Source organism: Nestor notabilis, unplaced genomic scaffold, assembly GCF_000696875.1.
Source record: "Nestor notabilis isolate BGI_N333 unplaced genomic scaffold, ASM69687v1 scaffold5812, whole genome shotgun sequence".
Lineage (NCBI taxonomy): Eukaryota > Metazoa > Chordata > Aves > Psittaciformes > Psittacidae > Nestor > Nestor notabilis.
In genome coordinates, this window is record NW_009916857.1 from 395 (window position 1) to 20,380 (window position 19,986).

Here is a 19,986-nt window from a genome sequence, read left to right on the forward strand (position 1 = left end):
AAGAAGGTTTGTTCAGTTGCCAGTTTTCTAAAGCTAATGTGAGTTCTTTTACTCTCTGGCCATCACTAGGCCTGAGATCAAAGACTGCATTGTGAAAACAAGAATTGGATATTCCTTCTCCCACCTAATTCAGTTGTCTTGTTACTTTCAATTGATGAGCCTTATCTCATCTCTTTAAGTCTAATCTGCAGTGGTTGAATTCTGGATTATAGCAATATGACTGACAACAAAATTTATTGTGTTACAGACTACACTAATTACGATCATTTTTTAAATTCATTACGCTTTCATCATCTTTTACACACCAAATTAAAGGCATATGCAAAATACTATTTATACGTACATTTGTGAATTTCCGTATCACATTTCATGTGTCTCTAAAAATATGGAGGGGGAGGAAATTCCTGTCTAATTCAACAGGACTAATGGGAACGGGCCCAAGCCTGCAGGGCTTGTTCACTCCAAAATTTTATAATGCCAACTAGAGCTTGTCCTTTGATGTTGGTTTCAGACCAATCTTTATATTCATCATGAAACTAAAGTCTCATTATTAAAAGGCAAATTTGCTCAGTTTCTAACACTATAATGCTGTTTTTAATGGACAGGTGGGCTATTCTACAGGATATCTATAACTGTCTTTAGTTCCAACTCTGACGCTACATTGAAAGTACATGATGTGGTTGCAGAATGGGTAAGTTAAGTTTTCTTTCCTGTGTGATTACATATATGAATCTGCCCCATTGATGTTACCAATCAGAAAAAAAAAAACCAAAACCAAAACCAAACCAAAAACCTACCAATTAAATTCTTAAATTTATATGTGTTGTCTGAAAATCTTTCTGTTATTGATTTGTGCAGTAATGAATTCAGGTCTAACTGGAGCTATTAAGCACTATAGATAAAATTTTTAAATGTCTCCACTATAGTAGCCAGCTTCTTAAGAAATGTAGATATTAGCTGTCATTTTGGAAAGCATAGAGAAATCAGAATTGCCCACTGAAAGAGGCAGATGTTTTAAGTTCCTACATCACTACAGAGAGCAAAATACTAATGCTGTTTTGAAGTGATAGTAATAGAAATAATAATAATAAAAAAAAGACAATGTTCATTTGTGTGAGGCAAGGTAATTTTGCAATTTACACTGATATTCTGTACTTCAGAAGTCTTCTGCCATAGGTCAGTTGTTGCAGTTTCTAGCAGGCCCTGGTTTTTCAGCCCATTTATCAGACAAGCTCCTTTCTGAGCCCTCTGGGTAGAGGATTTTTGAAGTTCTTGCCTCTGAAAGTGCCTTTTGTCTGAATACAAATATTCTCTGTCCTTTTTGACAGTTCACATAGTGGCACTCACACAGTCTGTAAGTAGTCTTTATACCAACTACTTAACATGAAAATATAATATCATAATATATGTCAGTTATTCTTTATTTTTCTTTTAATAAGCCTGGAGACTTTCAGCTTTCAGAAGCTAAAGGAAACAACCAGTAGACATCTACAAGCCAGAAATACAGCCATCTACACCTGCCAATGTCTAGGTCTCTTGGCAGCAGTAGCCAGGCAAAAGTACATAGGTGCCTGAGGCAGAGAATCTATAAAGGTGTCACTTGGCTCTAGCAGAGTATACAAAAGTTTCTCCCGGGGGAAAACTGAACAGCTGTTGCCCCCTCAGAATAAGTAGTACAAAGGTCTGAAAAAAAATCATTATAAGATTGTAGACTTTTAGATGAAAATTGACCTTGTAGTTTTGTCAGTAAATATTTTCTAATTCAAGTGTTTCTGAGAATTTCAGATGAGAAAGAGACAGAAAAAAGGAAAAGTTCAGCATCCTGTGCACTCACCTATTCTCTGTGTCATGATCTTACGAAGGTTTCCTTTTGTCAGTAAAAATGTCCACATCTCTCACTACCAGTTGTACATCTAATACAACAATCACCTCACTGAAATGGGAGAGTGTTCTCTTCGCTTTGAGAAAGTGAAGGGGATTTCTCAGAGGGAGAAGGGTGAATTTCTAACTCTATCTTAAGCAACAAAGAGTCCCATTAACATCTCACCATTCATATGATCAATGTGTTCCTGTTTTTCAGCTAAACCGTACTTTCCAGAACTGGAATTACACTGTGTATGTGGTCAATATCAGGTAAATGATAGGGGAAGGATATTTATGCTGTGTTCCTTTTGAGAATTAGCCCACTCTAATTAATATTTATTTCTTTCATAGCATCCACCCTGGCTCCATAAAAGAGGGAACAAGGGAAAAAAGAAGTATTAAAAGGTAACAATTTTAAAGACATTATCTTGATAGAGGCAATGTCTGCTATTACAAGTGGCTTTACAATAGGCTTTCTTGTCTATTGCTGGATTCATTGTCTATTATTTGGCATATGCTGCCAGTCTGTAAAACATATGACTGCTGGTGAACTGTGACCTCTGGATATGCTCAGAAAGCTAATACTGGTTATTGTGTTTGTTTTGATTTAAACCTACTGAGCTTGAAATCTTAACAGATCATTTTTTCAGGGCTCAGGTTTCATCTGTCACAAAACTGAATAGACATATCATATATTTGTGGTATGGCACACCCAGCTTGCTTTAGCAACAAGAGTTGGTACGCTGCTATCTGTCCACTGTCACTGCATTTCTTCTCTTGAACCAGAGTCTTTTGAGTTAACAGACATCTTACTAGATGCAAAACACTGAAAAATCATTCTAGAATTGAAAGCCAAACAAGTGTGAGTTAAACTGTTTACCATATGCTCTCATTTCCTGACTTCTGGTGGGCCTAGAGGCCCTCGAGTTGGGACGGCCTCAAAGGCAGCCAAAGTAAGTTAGATGGGTCACACCCCCTGAAAACTGGGCCTTAGGGGATTTCTTTGAAAGCAGCAGCCTGATTTCTGAGGGATATATGGGGAGGGAGTGAATCTTAGAACCAAAGTAAGGAGAGGAAACCAAACAATTATTAGTCGTGAGGAAGGGACAACAACTGGGTATGGGATGTATCTGTTTGCAGTGTAGGCAAAAGTATTGTGGGAAAGATCTTTATTAAAAACTGCCATGGTAACAGCTGGGCTTTTTCATTTCATAGCTAGCCAAGTATTCCCAATTTACCAGCAGAAAGTAGTTACTGATGCTTCCAGTTTTCTACAGTTTATCTACATGCAAAAAGATTTGCTAAAGTTACTATCTCCTTCCCACACACCCACAGCAGAAAGACAGCTTTTGTTGACAAAACCATTTAACTGGTAAAGTGTAAACCCAGTCTCTGAATGGGCTATTTTGCTGCTTGACCTACATTTACAGTAGGGTGTAGTGATGTGGGTTGGACTTTTTCTCACCCTTCTAAACGATATGGTTATGCCAGCAGAACCTTTTAAGTGAAGACCATGCCTCAGGTCTTACCAACAATCCAAGACTGCTGAGGAATGTGAAGTTTTCCCCATCTTTATTCCTCTGTCTTTTACGAAGCTAGCAGCTCAGTCTGTCAGCATCTTTTCTCCCCTAGACTACATACCTGATTTCTTCTTGTCTCACCTTCACACCGTCCTGTCTTCTGGATTTTTTTTCTTATTCCTGGTCTATTTAAAAAAAAAAAAAGGGAGAGGAAGGGGGAAAAATTATTCTAGTAATTCTCCTTCCCTCCCTTTTTGACATACAGTGAATATGGCACTAAGTTACTTCTAGTAATGTATGACTGTTATGAGGAAGTAACCTCATTCCTATTTACTTTGCTTATCATACATAATTTCAAAAGCAATGTAATTACATGTTTCTAGTATGTCATAAAATTTTTGAGGGGAGGTCTAATGAGAAACTAGTCTTCTCATGTCCTCTAGTGCACTATGTGTCAAGGCCAACGGATATTTTTCTATAATTCTGAAAAATTTAATACAAATGCTAATCATGTCACACAAAATATTACTGTTTTCCAAATAATCAGGATTGTTATGCTGGGCATGTTTACTTAGAAAAGAAAAAAACGAAAAGACAAGCCAAAATTCTGCCCAACTTAGCAACCAAGTTGGTAACACAGAGATAATAAAAAATTTAATTCAGCTGCATCATATGTGACTAACAAAAATTAAACTTTTTATGCATTGTATATGCACATGCGCATATGTACAAATACATATACACTGGATTTTTTCTGTTTTCTCATGTATTTTTTGTCTTACATATATTTTCATGCATCATTTACCTCTTACAGGGGAAACATTTGGAAAAGCTGGTGTTCTACCAGCTTCAAATCTAAGTATTTGTCTATCATTATACATTACTTCCTTTATGAAAAAAAAAAAGAAGGATGAGCTTACCAGTAGTCTTCAGTGTTCCTCGGTTTAGTCACCAGGTTTCCAGTTCCTTGAGGTTCATGCAGCTATTTCTAGATTTTGCAAGGAAGAAATCTGTTGAATTTCTGAACATCCCAATCATTGCTTTCAAGATACTTTGTTAGGTTTTCCACTTTCTTGGATTTGTTCTGGGTAGAAATATTAGCAGATTGCAGGTTGGAAGGTTTTAGTCCCTGATGGAAGTAATATTAGTTTCTTACTACTCAGGTCATCCACTGAAATGTTAAGGCTGAGTTCTTGTATGTAACAGTGGGTTTTCATACAGTTTCTATTAATTAAATATTCATATAAATTATTTCAGTGAATAGTTGTCTGAAGATTTTCTTATGTCATAGAATCATAGAATGGGTTGGGTTGGAAAGGACCTTAAGCCCATCTAGTTCGAACCCCCCTGCCATGAGCAGGGACACCTTCCACTAGACCAGGTTGCTCAAAGCCCCATCCAACTTGGCCTTGAACACTGCCAGGGATGGGGCAGCTACAGCTTCTCTGGGCAACCTGTGCCAGGGCCTCACCATCCTTACAGTGAAGAATTTTTTCCTAGTATTTAATCTAAAGCTACCCTTTTCCAGTTTAAAACCATTTCTCCTTGTTCTATCCCTATAAGCCGTTGTAAAAAGTCCCTCTCCAGCTTTCTTGTTTCCCCATTTTGGATAGGCAAGAATAAGCCTGTTGCAGTATTTCCCTTAGCTGTAAATACTTCTTATTCTATTTACCTTCATGTTCATCTGAACAGAATTTCACTGCACAGTTAAAAGACCTAACCCACAAGTATCATGATCTTAACTATCTTTACAGAAGTGAATGTAATAATCTTACTCTAACTCTCAAAACCATATCTCTCTTTTCTGAATTTCCCCCAAGATCGTAGCCTTCTTATTTCTAAGGCATTATTATAATTCTTTAAATTGCTCTTTCAGAAGTTTCCCTCTCTTTACGTGAAGTCATATTCTTATTATTCAGATTACATCTTTTTTCCTTACCTTTTGGATTAGAATTTTGTACAACAGTTAAAAACCAAAACCAAAACAAAACCACAAACAAAACAAAAACAAAAAACCCAAAACTTTCCCAACCTTTTCTGTGCATTTTCCTTTGCTTCAACACTTATTTACTACACTGCTACCTTATCAAGGCACTTCTGCTGTCGTTCTCCCCACCTAGTCTTGCAAGTGAAAGAGGAAGAATCGTTAGAGAGAATGATGTAGAGAAGAAATAGAAGCTGGAAGTGGGAGGTAGGAAGCTGGCTTTTTTTGGCATGTTAAAAATAGGTGTTTTCCAAATAAATATTTTAAACTGTACTGCATTCCAGACAAGAGCAAAACAAACCAAAAACATGGAAGTGGACTCTTAATCTTTCATTGCTGTGTTCTATGAGCTGCAGAAATCCAAAGTACACTGTGATTGTTAGGAGTTTATGTACATGGTGATGAGAAATAGAGTGCCAAGTCCAAAATGCATATTATTATCAGCAACTTTAATACTGTGAGATATCTGGATGACAGCAATATATCAAGCTAATACTTCAGTAGATTATTAACTACCTTAATAGAATTTTATCACAGTTTTACTTCATGTGTTTAACTTTTGACTCTGGCCATACTGTTGCCATCTCTTAATGAGAGGGCAGCTATTCAAAATTAAGTAGACAGGGTTTCAGAATGGTACCCCATTATTTTGCACAAACCTTTGAAAGTGAAGCCAATTTGTGGATTTGATGTAGATAATCATAAATGTGTTTCTTTCTTTCATTATTTCTTTGCCTTTTATGACTCTGCAGCTTTTTCAAAATTTTCTGTGACTCTTGCTGCTGCTTTTCTCAGAAGGGTCCTACTGATCCTAGGTCTTGTCAGATGGCTATGTAGCGCTGCCTCCAGAATTGGTCTTTATTAAACAACTCAGCTCCACTGCTTCTTCTTTCTTCTTTTATTTTACAAGCAATTTTGAGAATTCAGGTCCCAGTTAATTTAGAACCTTTTCTCTGCTTAACATATAAAGAAGATTATGCTTGCCTCAACATCCACTACTTGATAGTCATAATTTTGGCCTATTTCCCATGTTCAATTTCTTCTACTGCGTGAGACAACATTAATGTTATTACTGCTAAACAACTGGTACAAATTAAAAACCACAGTGGTAACCATTTGTGTAAAGACCACTAAATTTAAACAGAAATCCCTTCTCTTAGGAATGAAAATAGAGAAGAAAAAGCAGTAAATCAGAGCTGCCCATGCCTAGTCCTTTTTTTGAGGCCTGTGGGAGTTTTGCCACCAGTGTCAGTGAAGGCAGACTCGGGCTCCTGCATGCTGTGTTCTTGGGTCTTGTGTTCCTTAATGGAAATTTTAATGCACTTGGATAAAAGTTAAGCTAATCAGATTGCATAATCATTTTAGACAGGAGCTAGCAACATCAGAGCAGCATAATTTTACTTTTATAGTCCTAAGTATCTTTAGCAAGTAAAGTATCTGCCTTTTGCATTCTTTGTAGGTTACTTCAGATTATTTGTTATGAAATAATAATCCTATTCTTGTTATAAGTGAACACATCTATGATGCCTGTTTCTATTTTTAAAATTTTCCTGATTTCTACTGGTGAGGTTTTAGGAAGAACTTGGACCTGGCACACCTCTACTCCCCACAAATTCAACTTCAGTGTTACTGAAGGCAAAAAAGAACAGCCTTGACCAGTGCTGAGCAACATTTTAAAATGCCACGTAATATGTATATTATGTGTAATATTTCTGCTTGAAAACCTGAGCAACAAAGAGCCAAGCAGAAATCCACAGGTTTCTCCACAGTGCCCTGCTGGTATCTTGTGTCCATGACCTATAAATAAGGCCTTCATTACAGATGGAGAAATTCAGGAATTCCTCCCAAGTGAGTAAGGGGTGATCACTTAGTGTCCTGCTGCAGCTGCCTTGGCCTGATTATTCTGCCTGCTTTTGATCCAACTTCCAATGACTTCTGTTGTCTTTCCCCTGACTTTTAACTGGCTTTAGGGTAGGCCTGACATTGTTAGATGCCATTTTTAGGAAAGTAATGTGTTAGGAAATGGGGGTTTTCTTCATTGTTTTGGAACATAGTTCAAGCACAATCAAAAACATTTCAGTGAAGACAAGCTGTTGAAATGTGTGGGATACCAGCCCTTTTTGCTACATTCTCTGATAATGAATAGTCTTCATACCAAATCATCACATACTGTAAGTGCTTTCTGTTTAAAAGCCTTAGTTTTTTTTATTCCCACAGCAGATCTGTAAGGAGGAGTAAGGCCCAGAGACAAAAGGACAGACACAGGTGTGACCATGCTGCTGATACAGTGGCCATTGACTTAAAAGGCAGGCTTAGGATTCTTTTATTTCTAGTAGTCTAAAAAGTAGCTGCAGTTTTTAGGTTTGTGTCCTGATGTCTGTGATTTTACATTTTTTGTACAATACCACCTTCTGCTGAGAAAGGAACCACTTCATCCCTGGCCTTATTTTGAATGTGTTTATTATGGCTAGTCATCTTTTTTTTCTCTCTGTTCCGAACATTTTAATGGTATCACAGTCAAAATCACCTCAAGTAAAAGTTTATGCACAACTTCGATGCTTTTGTGGAATACTTTTAATTTCCCTCTATTTTCACATTTCATTCTGTTTCATTTTGTGTGTTTTCTAACATTTTGTCTGCTGTTTGTGATAAATCTTCATTAGTGGCTTAAGGAAGAACCAGTTGTTTCTTCATCCATGTAATGTGAAGAAGTTAGTAGTGTTTTACAGGTGACTAGGTGGCCTACCGGTGCTGCCAGTTTTGAGTTACAGCTACCCATCTCTGCTTATCTTCAAAGCCAGCATAGCAGCAACATTGGTAAAGAATTTAATTCTGACATCTTGACGCTTTTTCGAATATGGCAGGGTAGTTAGGGATGAAATTCCCAGTGACTTTTCATGAAGGTATAGACTCCCTGACTACTTACATGCTTTAAAAATTATTCTTTATATTCTTTAAATCAAGTAACATTAACTACAAAGGAAATTAATAGTGATTTGTTAAACAATTTGTCAAACACAATAATTCAGTGTTTGTCCAGCCTGTCTAGTACAACTGAAACGAGTGGAGAAATATGCATTGCTAATTATCAACCACATACCTTCAGGTATGAGGGAGTCTGTGCTGCATGGTTCACATGGTTTGTTAATCCTTCCTTCAGGCTTCTTGCATCGTGTAGCAGAGACCACTGCCTGTGTGTAGGCACACAGTCCTGGAATAGCTCTGAGTCATGCTGCCCGAGAAGAAAGCCGGCTTTGTGGTACGCACCATGGCAGCGTAGGCTCCACCACCGCCTCCTGTGCCTCTGATGAGGATGCAGCTTTGTAAACTCCTCTCTATGTGCCAGCTTAGCTCAACAGACCAGGACAAAGTGGGATAGATGCCGGTCTTCCCCTGTTTTCTTGCTTGCTGCAGCTGACACCATTTCAGTCAAAGAGAGGAGAGGCATAAAAGCTTATCCCATGGTGTTTACCTACACCGCGGTCCAATTTTTTATACTGACAGCAGTAGTATTAGCAGTACAGGTTACTGTTGGTGATGTGCAATTTGTAACTAATTACTGCAGTGAGAATCTCTCTGCTTTTGTATGGCACACAAAAAAATATGTAAGGTTGGGTATGGCAACTCTTGTGACACTGGCAAAGTGTAGCAGTGTTGCCATTTATTTGAGTGTAGGCCTACTGTTTCCCAAATCAAGAATTTTTGTTCTTCACCATTAAAATGTTTTCTTCCTGGGATCTGAGTGTGACAAAAGTGGAAGGAAGCACTCAGCTTCATATTGTGTCGGCTGTCAAGTTAAAAGGTATTTATTTACTTCGGGAAGATAACATGAGTCGTTCTGAAAAGTTTATAGAAATTGTTTTCATCATAGTATGGAACAGGCTCTTATTACACAGTATACATGACTTGTATTTTCAGAGTTTGTCAGAACACAAATAACACAGTGGTTTAACAGATTATTTTTATCAGTGCTTCATAATCAATACTTTTCTCTATAATTGTTCAAGATAACTGCAACCAGTTCTACCTCATCTATCATTACCCCTTCTGTTTTGTTGCCATTATCCCTCTGCATAGTTATGGCACAGTACTAAATATCATTTTGGTTAGCTGGGAGTCCTGCAATAGGCAGCATAGCAGTAGCAGTGATTGATGACTTCTGTTTTACAGCCAAAGTGCTGGGGTGGGGTGTGGCATCAATATATTAAGTTTTCCTCTTCTGAAGTAAAGGGAATAGATGAGTGAAGCCAGAATCTTTTAGGAAAGATGGTTAAGTGCCAGGAGACTCCAGGGCTGAAGTACTGGAAGGCTGAAGGAACTGGCAATCCCATAGGCAATTTCCATGCTTCTGCTAAAAATAAATGCCATAATAAACTTATGCCTCATAATATACCCGAGGTATACAGCAAAAGCTTGCAATGCATATCTACCCTACTGAGGCTATTACCATATATTGAACACTCCAAAGAGGCCAAAGGAATATTAGGAGGAACTCAGTATCTCTGGGAGCAGAGCAGGAGCGGCCTGGCCAGAGATAGCTGGAATTTCTCTGCTAAAATACATCCACTGGGAAACAACAAGCCAAGCCAGCAGGCTGTCATATTTTCACCTTCTTCTCCAACAATATGTTACCAGTAACATATGTCAAGAAAATAGAAAAGTGTACTGGTATGCAATAAACAAAAAAACCCCAAACCAAAACAAAAAAACACCAACCAGGGACTGCGTGTATTTTACTTGCTTTACATCTGCAATAGCGAAACGTGTGGATTATTTAGTTCACATTCAGGATTTCTTTATGAGGTTTTGGCTTTGCTTTTCTTTTGTAATTTTTTTCCTAGACTGAGGGGTTGTTCTAATGCCAGCTCTTTTGATGTTATTCCACTAATGAGAGTACTTCAGAATTACTGGAAGTATTCAGTTTTCAGAATTATGTCTGAGAGAAAGAGGATTCAATCTGCCATCTAAGAGCAACATCTGTACACTAAGATGTAGTTTTATACTGTACGAGACTAGGCACCTCTGGAGGGTGCGACTCTGAGCTGTCATCATGGGGGTGTTCTTGTGAAAGATTTTTAGAAATGAAGTTGTGGTCTGTCTAGGAAGGGGTGCCTGAAAACCCTACTAGCCCCGCTCCATACAGCACCCATCCAGATTTTTTCTTCTAGTCTTCAAGTAGACTAGAAGACTCTTTAGCTCACATCTGCTTTCTTACGCTGGGTGCCACCAGTGAAAGCCGGTCTGTTTGGTGTGTGCCCTGCTCACTGTATGAGTGCTGACAGTGCTGCCACTTCCCAGGCTGCCAGGAACTGCTCACACACCACGAAGGTCTGTCTTTATTCAGACTGCTGGGTATCCAAGGGCAAGGCTAAGATGAAGACAGCCCAAAGGAGGCTTGCTTTTTCCTTTTCTCCACATTTTGACTAACATGAAGAGCCAATGTTCCATGCTTCAGTGGCGTCACCTTCTACTAGCCAAAGCCAGCAATGCTCTTGGGTACCGACATTCTCTTGTCCAACATGTATTTTCTCTGTACCAGAAGGAAATGTTTGAGCATTCTACTCTGGGCTTCTTTCCTGTGTCCTGCTAGAACTCTTTTCTGTTCATTATTTCGCTTCCAGAAAAGCTATGTTTTTGGACAAGGGTGGGGACTGTTTTATTTCTCTCACAGGAAAGAGACTTGGGCACTTTGAACTGCTTCTTATGCCCAAGAAAGTAGCAGTGGGCTACAGTACAAAACAGCTATTACTGCTCAAACTTGAATTACTCATCTGAGTAACTAGACTTCCCTAATTAGGACTAAAAGTTTCAGAAGTGTGTTGGGGTGTTCTTCACTACATCAAAATGTAGACATCTGTTCTTTGTTAATCTTCTAGTTTTCTGCAGTCAGTGAAGAAACAGACCCTTTTGGATGATTTTTCCCAAGTTTTGTAAGGTGGGATGAATCAGCTCTTCAGTTCCTCAGCCATCAGCAACAAGATCTTTAAATTTAGTTAAGGCCCATTTAGAACTCACAGCTTTATTCTTCCATCTTTCAATGTCTTTTGAAAGAATCTAAATCTTCCAAAAACATTTCTTAGGTCCTTTGATTAAATGCTTCTTTCATGGTAACTAGAGGATGAAATTTCCTAAATGTACTTTTTTGTCATGGATCTATATATATAAAAAAAGTAATTCATGGATAATGAGTAACATTGTCTTGGTGACACTTGTTCCATACTAAGAAAACCAGAGTTTGTCAGATATTTTTATTTCCACACATTTGGCTTCTGCTGTTCTGACTCAAACACTCAGATAACTTTCCTTGCAGTTTTGGGGTTTTGGCTCTTCTGGTTTATAATTCTACCAACAACATCAATTTAGAAGAGGAAGACATCCGACAGAAGCTCATAAGTAATAATGGGACCATGGAAGGAGGATATAAGCTTCATACTGTGGATGTTGATCCAGTGGGTAGGTAGTTTTTGGCTTTGTTACAACAGATTTTGTTTGCTTGTCCATAAGCATCTTCTGTGTTATACTAATCACACATTGCCAAATGGTATGACTGTTTCAGATCTTAAATTTTTCCCTTAAGCCTCATTGTTCCACTATTCTCAGGGAGCTGTGCTTTTAACATAAACACAGTTGTCCAGATTGCTTTAGTCAGTGTTTTGCTGTCTGGTTCAAAGAGGCTGGGACAGTTCCTGACAGCTTCTCTGGTAAGAAGTATGATTTACAGCTGGAGCTTAAATGAGATATTTTGGACCTCCAAGGCCCCTCACACCCACTCCTCCACCCTGTTGTTTCTGGTCCTGCCAGCTGCTGCCCTTAATCAATCTCCTTTTAGCTCTCATCTTTTCCCTTCCCTATTCAACTTTTTGCATAGATTTCCCTTGCCTTGGGAGGGAGGAGATGGGAGCTGGTGGAGTGCATGTGGAATGTGCAGCATGCATGTTCAATCCTTCCCCTCGAGCAGCAGCACTATATATTGTCCCCTCTTGTGCCCCCCTTCATTGCCACTACTCTAGATAGCTAACAACCAAGCATTTCATGTAAAGACAGCTTTGCACTATAGAATGGGTGGCAAGCTGATGAAGAAATGGAAGATGATTAGATGGAGAAATTTACCATTAACACTGATATACTTCTATTGTTACAGAAAAATGTTTAGCAGAAGAAAACCCTCCAAACTATTTTTGGCCAGATACCAGACCAACTGTGACCAACTTCACATTATGCCATGGGAGCTCTGTTCAGACTGCATCAAGAACCTGGTAGGTTTTCAAATACCTAGAAGCTAAAAGCTTCAAATGCAACTTTCTGGTTATATAGTTAAGCTGCATCCTACATAATGGTTGTCATTGACTGGTACTGTATTTCAGGAAGATCATTTCTATACTGTGAGAAATTTTGTGTGTACAGTAAAAGTATGTACTTCACTGACAAGAAAAAAAAAGGCTTATCTGCCGCTTCTGTAGTGCAGTTGAGGCCCACAATTAATATATATTCAAAGCAACTATTAAAATAACACCTTCATACAGAATTAAACTGCTCTCTTCTAGTCATGATGTTGATGTTACTGAAACCAAAGTATCATATTTGCTACCTCTCAACTGCTACTATCTGACTTTTATAAGAAATTTCAACAAAATCTGATGATGAGTGGTATAATTGGCTTAATCCAGAACCTCCTATTTCATTAAGAGAAAGTAAAAGAAATTCCGTGAAACAAGCATTTTGCCAGTAGTTAGTCAAAATTGAAGATGGGGATAATCTTATGCTTAAAGATTTGAATTTGGGTTTTTTAAAAACACATGGTTTAGCATAAATATTCTCTAATGTTGGCTTTCTTTGTGAATACCTAATAAAGATTTAGTCACGGTATCTCCAGGTCCCATTTGTAAAATGGGAGTATTATTACTTCCTTCGATATATTACCAAAACAGTACGGCTTTGATCTCCTCTCAGTGCCTTCAGCAGAGCTGATGATGCAGTATTATTTAATTTCTTCAGTATTTAGGATGATCACCATTACATGTAATACAGTAGTCTTATCTGCCCACATTATATCTGGAACATGTTCTGAGAAGACCAGATCTTTTACTTTTGAAAACAATATGGCAACATGGATATGAATCAGCTTTGAGCTTCTGCGCCAAACAGGAAAGCAACCAGCATTATATTTAACTAACTCACTTCCTCAGACTCTTAATCTTGTACAAGAACTGCTGGATTCTGATTGACCAACTTTTGCTGTAGAGTGAGTAGTGCAGAAGTCAAACTGGTTTTGTGCCAGAACCTCAGAATCATTAAAAATTAAGGCTTCTGGCCTTTGCTGCCCCATATGGCTTATCTTTATTGTTCATGTGTGGTCTACACAGTACCTTTGATTGTCCATGTACAGCACTTCTCATAAAAAAAAAAATATATATGTGTTCTGCACTATGCTATTCTTTCCTTGCCTCTGCCTCCACTAGGTTTTGGTAATGTGGAGCACAGCTGGGATGTGTTTTGAGAGAAGAGGAAGCTCTTGTAAGCGTCTCTTCTAATCCTGTGCTTCCCACAGTGGAAGGTTACCAGCTAGTGTGCTGTTATAATAAAGTCAATCAGTGGAGAAATAACTTTATTCTATCATGTGCTAAATGAAAGGATAAATTTTTCCTATTCTCCGTTCTGCTTTTGCCATGCTATGATAATATGACTATCTTTGAAGAAAACTGAGGAAAAAGTGTGTTTAATTTTGGAGCTATATCTGGAGGTTTTGCTATGGCAAGGCTTTTTAAAAAAGCATTTTGAAAAAACTTTATATGTGACCCTCACCTTGGATCTGGATCTGATGGTGACTTGCCCCAGTTTTCATGAGTGGCATAAATTTGTATCTCCACATAGCTCCTGTCTTTCTTCTTCTTACAGCTTGCTGTTGGCTTGATCAAATCCATTTGTATCAAATGGAAATTATAGAAACAGCATCTGATGAGGTCATAATAAGGGCATAATAGTTTTTGTCAACATTTGGGTCTTTTCTGAAATGCAGTTCCAGAATTTCCACTAATGCAGTTTATTGAATCAGTATAGCAATCAGCTGGGACTTTGTCCAAAAGAACTAGGGTTTCTCTCAGCACTGTCACTTAATTGTTCACATATTTACACTGACAAGCATGCATATTTCATTTCACTAGGGACCATGTTGCTAGGAAAATTGTGAACTGAGAAGAGTGGACCACTGTGACAGCTATAGAAGAATTGTGAAAAATTTATGTAATGCATGCTATTGTATTTCATGTGAATTTTGTTCTTTTTCCTTTTTAGCTATTTGGGTCTGCAGAATTATACATCATACTGGGGCCAGCCTGATCTTAGAAATTGCACAGGTGGGTATACTGGTGTTGATCTTTGGCTAAAGGAATAGTTTTGTAGACCTTGGTTACTGCTTACTGTAAGGAAGTTACATTAAGGAAGAATATATTCCTTTATGCTGAGTTGCTTAAAATCTTTCTAAAAAAGTCAGTGCAAATATAAAATATTTGAAGTCTGGGGAAGTGCATCAAGTTGAATGCAGCCCATCCATGAAAAGCGCTGGATACCAGTTAATGAAATAAATCAAACTCTAAAGGTAGTTCAGCAAGAATTTGGGCAGGGGGTAGCTTGCCTCAATTTGATATTCAGATTCAGACAAATTTTAAATGTTTCCAGTGCCTGTAGGTACCAGCGGAAAGACTCACTCTCTTCACTGGGTTTACAATCAGACATTTTCAGATTTTTTCTCAGTTTGCAAAATACCCCCTGGTATCATTCTAGGCTTAAAGGAGTAATAAAACAATAGACAACAATTTCATGGCCCCCTTTTTTAGTGCCAGAGCTACTGAAGAGAATGATACTTGCCTAAGTAATTCAGAGCACCTACACTAAGCTCGTGTTCTGATTTGCTTTCTTGGAGAAGCCTCTTTTAGTTTCCTCACTGAGAGAGGGTTCCTAAGGGAGCCTGGCTACCTAACTTCATTGACTGAGTACTTGCAGTCAGCCTACATGAAACCATTGTTTCATGTAAAATGAAAATTCCACCCTAAATGTAGCAAAGGCTATATTATAAAACACAGCATTAAAACCCACAGCCAGTTGCAGACTAAAGAAGCTTGATCTTCTTTCAAAATCTAAATTGCAAATACCAATAAATCTCAAATATTTTTATAATTTAAAATGTTAGTGTTTACATTAGTTTTCTATCCGGGTGACGTCTATTTTAGAGTTTAACATGTTATTTACTCTAATGGTTTGCCATTGGACAAACTATCAAGGAGTTTGTCTATTACTTACCAGGAAGATTCTTAAGAAATTTGCTTGTGTGTTGTGCTTCCCAACCCTCTGAGTATGAGTACGACCTTCTGAAGAAACTTGCAGTGGGGTCAGACTTTCTCCCTGAAGCTTAGAAGAATGAATACCTTGTCAGTAATAGTGACTTTGAGTACATTTGTTTCACTTCAAAGTGAAACTCTTCTTTTCCCAGTGCGGGGGTGGGGGCGGGGGGGGAAGATAGGATAAGGAGAAAAAAAGAGAGAAAATATGCTTTTTATTCCTTACTTCCCATTTTTTCCTTTCAATCTGCCCTTTCAATAATAGTTCTGATTTGCAAACTCAAATTAAATTAAGGAAAGAAAGACAGCCAGTGAGGACAGTATATAATAAGCAGCAAGTTCTATATAGTTTTTCATAAAATTATAAATTTATTAAAATGATAAAATCCTATGTTCATTTCAAGTACCACAGAACATGCTCTAGCTTTCAACAATGAGGATAAAAGTCTGTATTTCTGAATTATTTCAGGACTGATATACATTATCTTATTTTTTTATTTCATTTTACATGTACGTTTACAGAAAATGCAGCTGATATAGCCAATCAGCTTCTGAATCTTACTGGTGAAGGGCAGCAGCTAACCTCAGACAAAGTAAATGATGTTGTGCAGAAGCTCAAAAAAATTGTGAACGATGAAGAAATTGATGAATCTCTGGGTTCTACTGTGGTGACAATTTTCTCCAATATTCTAACTAGTTCAGACAGTGTATTGGCAGCATCATCATCAGAGTAAGTATTTCTGCATTTAAGACAAGCTTTTTAGAGCAGCCTGCGAGGTTGGAAGGATTCATCCTTCCATATATAGACAAACAACTGCAGTACAAAAATCAAGCTTTTCTCATTTCCATCAAAAGTAATTTTCCAAATTAGATATACAAATATTTCTTTTTGTACTAAAGTTAATGTTCATGACAAAGATTAAGTATTTGGATGGAAAAGAATTCTCCTGATACATGACACAGCATAGATCTAAGTATTGTTGGAAAATTATTTCAGGGCCAGTGATATATAGTCATATATTTTTTCTTAATCAAAAGCTTTTATTTTCAACAGAGGTGCTTAAATTTACAGCCTGAGTGTCTCCTTATGAATACACATATGGGTGATAGAAACATAGTCAGTAGTAAAAGGATCATCTTAAATATGGAGAGTATACAGAGCATAGTATTTTTCTTTTTTTCCTGTTTTCAGTTTTTATAATAATTTTATTTCCGGTTTTAGAGCTTTAAAAACTATTGATGCCTTGGCTTTAAAGATCCAGTTCACTGGACCATCCATGAGTATTTCAACACGAAACCTTGCACTTGGAGTGTCTTCTATAAACTCGACTTCGTTCAGAGGTGGTTCTTTCAGTGTCAGTCCGCAGAATAATGCATCTGATTTCCAGGTACGGAAGAAACAGTTATATTGGAACATGAAATGTGCCTGTTGTTCAAACTGTGCTTACTGTGCTTTCTATAAAACCACTTACAATTCCCAAATTTCCAATTCTCCCCCTGCTTTTTATTTCCTTTTTTGTGCAATCGTCAAACAAATTATTGTAGTATTTTCTTGAGTGACAGGAATCCAGATAAACTCACGTTCCATATGAATAAAAAGTAATTATTTGCTCACAAATCCAGAACAGACTATATCATTTGGGGTTTTTTAATAATGAAAAGGGAAGATAGTCTCTAACAGTCTGCTATATCACCTGTTGTACACTAGCAAACAACTCCATTGATGCATTTTAGCTTTAGACTAAGACATCTAACTGTAGGTATCTACGTGTAGATTTCTGCAGATAAAATAGGTCTTCAAAATTCCAGTAGAGTTTAAACACCTACTGCTAACAGAGGTGTAAGGCTGATCTAGTTGTCCACACATAGGTTGTGACATTGGCAATGTCTGAGGTGGTTTGAGACATTCATGGGGAGCTTGACCAGCCTAGACATGAAAAATCAAAAAACTAAACACCACACAAAATGCAGAATGGTCTCTAGTGCTACAGTGTCTAGATAGGCTGCTGTAGTTAAGATACTCGTCATCATCTCAATGATATTTTTTCTTCTTTTTTTCACAAATAGAAAAGCTCAGACATCTAAAAGCTATGAAATAGCATTTGAGAAGCACATGTGCACCTACTGGAATTTTCCAAAGGTTCTTTTGAAATCAGTAGCAATGAGGTGCCGAAACTTTTAAAATTCCACTATATGCCTGCTTGCATCTTATGGCACCTAAGTGCTTTTTAAAATGTAGCGCAGTGTCTTTTTTTTTCACAGTTATATAAGAAGCCCATGACAGAGGTAATGTAATCTCAGTTTCCTGGGAATCTAACTATTCGACTACAGTGAGCCGTACTTGGAGAAAGACACAGAAAAGATTAAACAGAAAAATTAAAAAATCTACCATCACGTGGTAGAAGAACTAAAGAGGAATTCGAAGAGGAAACAAAACTGAATTCAAACAAAACATGCCATTATGAAAACAGACTGATCACTAGGGTATAAACTTACTGAACAAAACAAAATTCCCGCTGCAAATTGGCAAGACAACAAACCTAACATATGTCTGATCATTTTATAAAGTTCTATGTACTGTAAAAATCAAAAACAGTAATGAAGACAGTGCTAGAAAAAGTAGTAGTAACATAATAGACTGCAGGCCTTTTACACATTATGTATATAGACTTCGGATCAAAACTCAAATGCTAATTTAAATAGACACAAATGGATTTAATGTAATTGAGTTTTCACATATTTATATTCATGCAAATTTTGGCTAAAATTTCTTTGAATCAATTTTATTAGAAATCTTTAATGATTACAAATTTAATCTTGTTTAGCTCTTTTATTCATGAAGCTAAATAGGTGATTGTTCTTTGATTGTTATCAAAGGAATGTTTCTCCTCTAGATTTCATCCTGTATTTATGGAAAGAGGAAAGGAAAAATTCTGAAGCCAGGTTTGGGATGTTCGCATGTATAATAAGAACTACCATCTGTGGCTTGAGGACATCCAGGAATTTTCTTGCCCTGGAATCATTTATTACAGCACTGTCTAAATAATCATAGAATCCAAACTCCGTCAAATTATTTATAATGTTCCTATTGGAACATGAGTTTGTTCTTAGACTTTCACATTTCCAACAGCTGATTGAGAATTCTTAGCATCCTTCCTACCAGAAAAGTCTGCAGCAGCTGTGGTGACTGTTTATATTTTCCATGGCTGTCAGAAAGATGCTTGTTATCCCTACTGGAGGGAGATTCCCTTGTGAAAGCCCAGGTTTTTCACCAGCAATGTGATGATCTATCCCAAGCTCATCAGGGAGCACTAAACTCTTCAAGCTGCATATCAGAATGTTTCCAGATTTTATTTCTTTTTTTTTTTTTTTTTTTTTTTTTTTTTAAAGTAGATATCAAGCAAATGTATCCATGGCGATTTGGAAAGATTCTATTTCAGTCCCCTGTGTCTTTATGTTTCTTGCCAAACCTTTGACTAAGTTAGTTTTTGGTGATTCACGCTATTAAATTGTTCCTGTAAGATATCCATAGTTCTTTATAGAAGCTTCTTCCACTCTATTTGCAGACAGTACCTAATGGGACAACTTTATCACACACAGACTTTCTGTTTTATGTGGCAGAATTATCCTTTCAAAATTCAACTGCTTATAGCCCTATCAGGAGATATCTATGAACCACTTCTTACTAATTTCCAAGGGTGCCCAGTTATTCACAGTAAAACAGTGAAAATTTACAAGTTAAATAAATCTAGCCTGTGGCTTTCAACTTTTTATTGGCTAACGGGGCTTTAAGAATCCTATGACTGATCATGAGAGGCATAAATACATGATCAAATTAACTCTGGAGAACTCAGGAGTGTGTTTCCTTATCTCACAGTAAAATTCTTAGTTACTTTTTCTATAGAGCACTGTGAGATGGCCTGCTCGCCTTTTGATGGATAGGGTGTCACACCTTCAGTATTCCATGGTAGAAGAGCATACAGTCATAGAATTCCTTATTGGTAGCTACTGAAATGCAAGTTTGTATCCTCATTCTTTTCTGGTCACTTGTTACATCCGTATGCCGTAGAACTGAACTATGCTATAGTTCAGCTGTCTGACATGTTGCCAGTACAGATTAAGCTTATATTGATGCCAGAAAGTGTCTTTCTCTTCATGCTACATAGCATGATAAACACAGAGAGATGACGCTAATCATTATTGTAAGATCACCCTTCTGTAACAGAAACAAGAAAAGCTAATAAGAAAATTAAGATGTGGAGGTCAAACGAAATGATACAATTCA

At 37.4% G+C, this 19,986-nt stretch overlaps 1 protein-coding gene across 1 annotated transcript in view; it reads left to right on the forward strand.

Moving 5' to 3' along the window:
- Nucleotides 1–605: 605 nt before the first annotated feature.
- The window catches only part of GPR126 (G protein-coupled receptor 126), a gene marked incomplete at its 5' end in the record, with an annotated part of 43,434 nt that continues 24,053 nt past the window's right edge, over nucleotides 606–19,986 (forward strand). Inside the window, 8 exons of the mRNA XM_010024780.1 lie at nucleotides 606–691; nucleotides 2,081–2,133; nucleotides 2,215–2,268; nucleotides 11,678–11,820; nucleotides 12,509–12,623; nucleotides 14,659–14,720; nucleotides 16,224–16,431; nucleotides 16,924–17,089. Coding sequence (XP_010023082.1) covers nucleotides 606–691; nucleotides 2,081–2,133; nucleotides 2,215–2,268; nucleotides 11,678–11,820; nucleotides 12,509–12,623; nucleotides 14,659–14,720; nucleotides 16,224–16,431; nucleotides 16,924–17,089 — 887 coding nt within the window. The remainder of the gene's footprint in view (nucleotides 692–2,080; nucleotides 2,134–2,214; nucleotides 2,269–11,677; nucleotides 11,821–12,508; nucleotides 12,624–14,658; nucleotides 14,721–16,223; nucleotides 16,432–16,923; nucleotides 17,090–19,986) is intronic.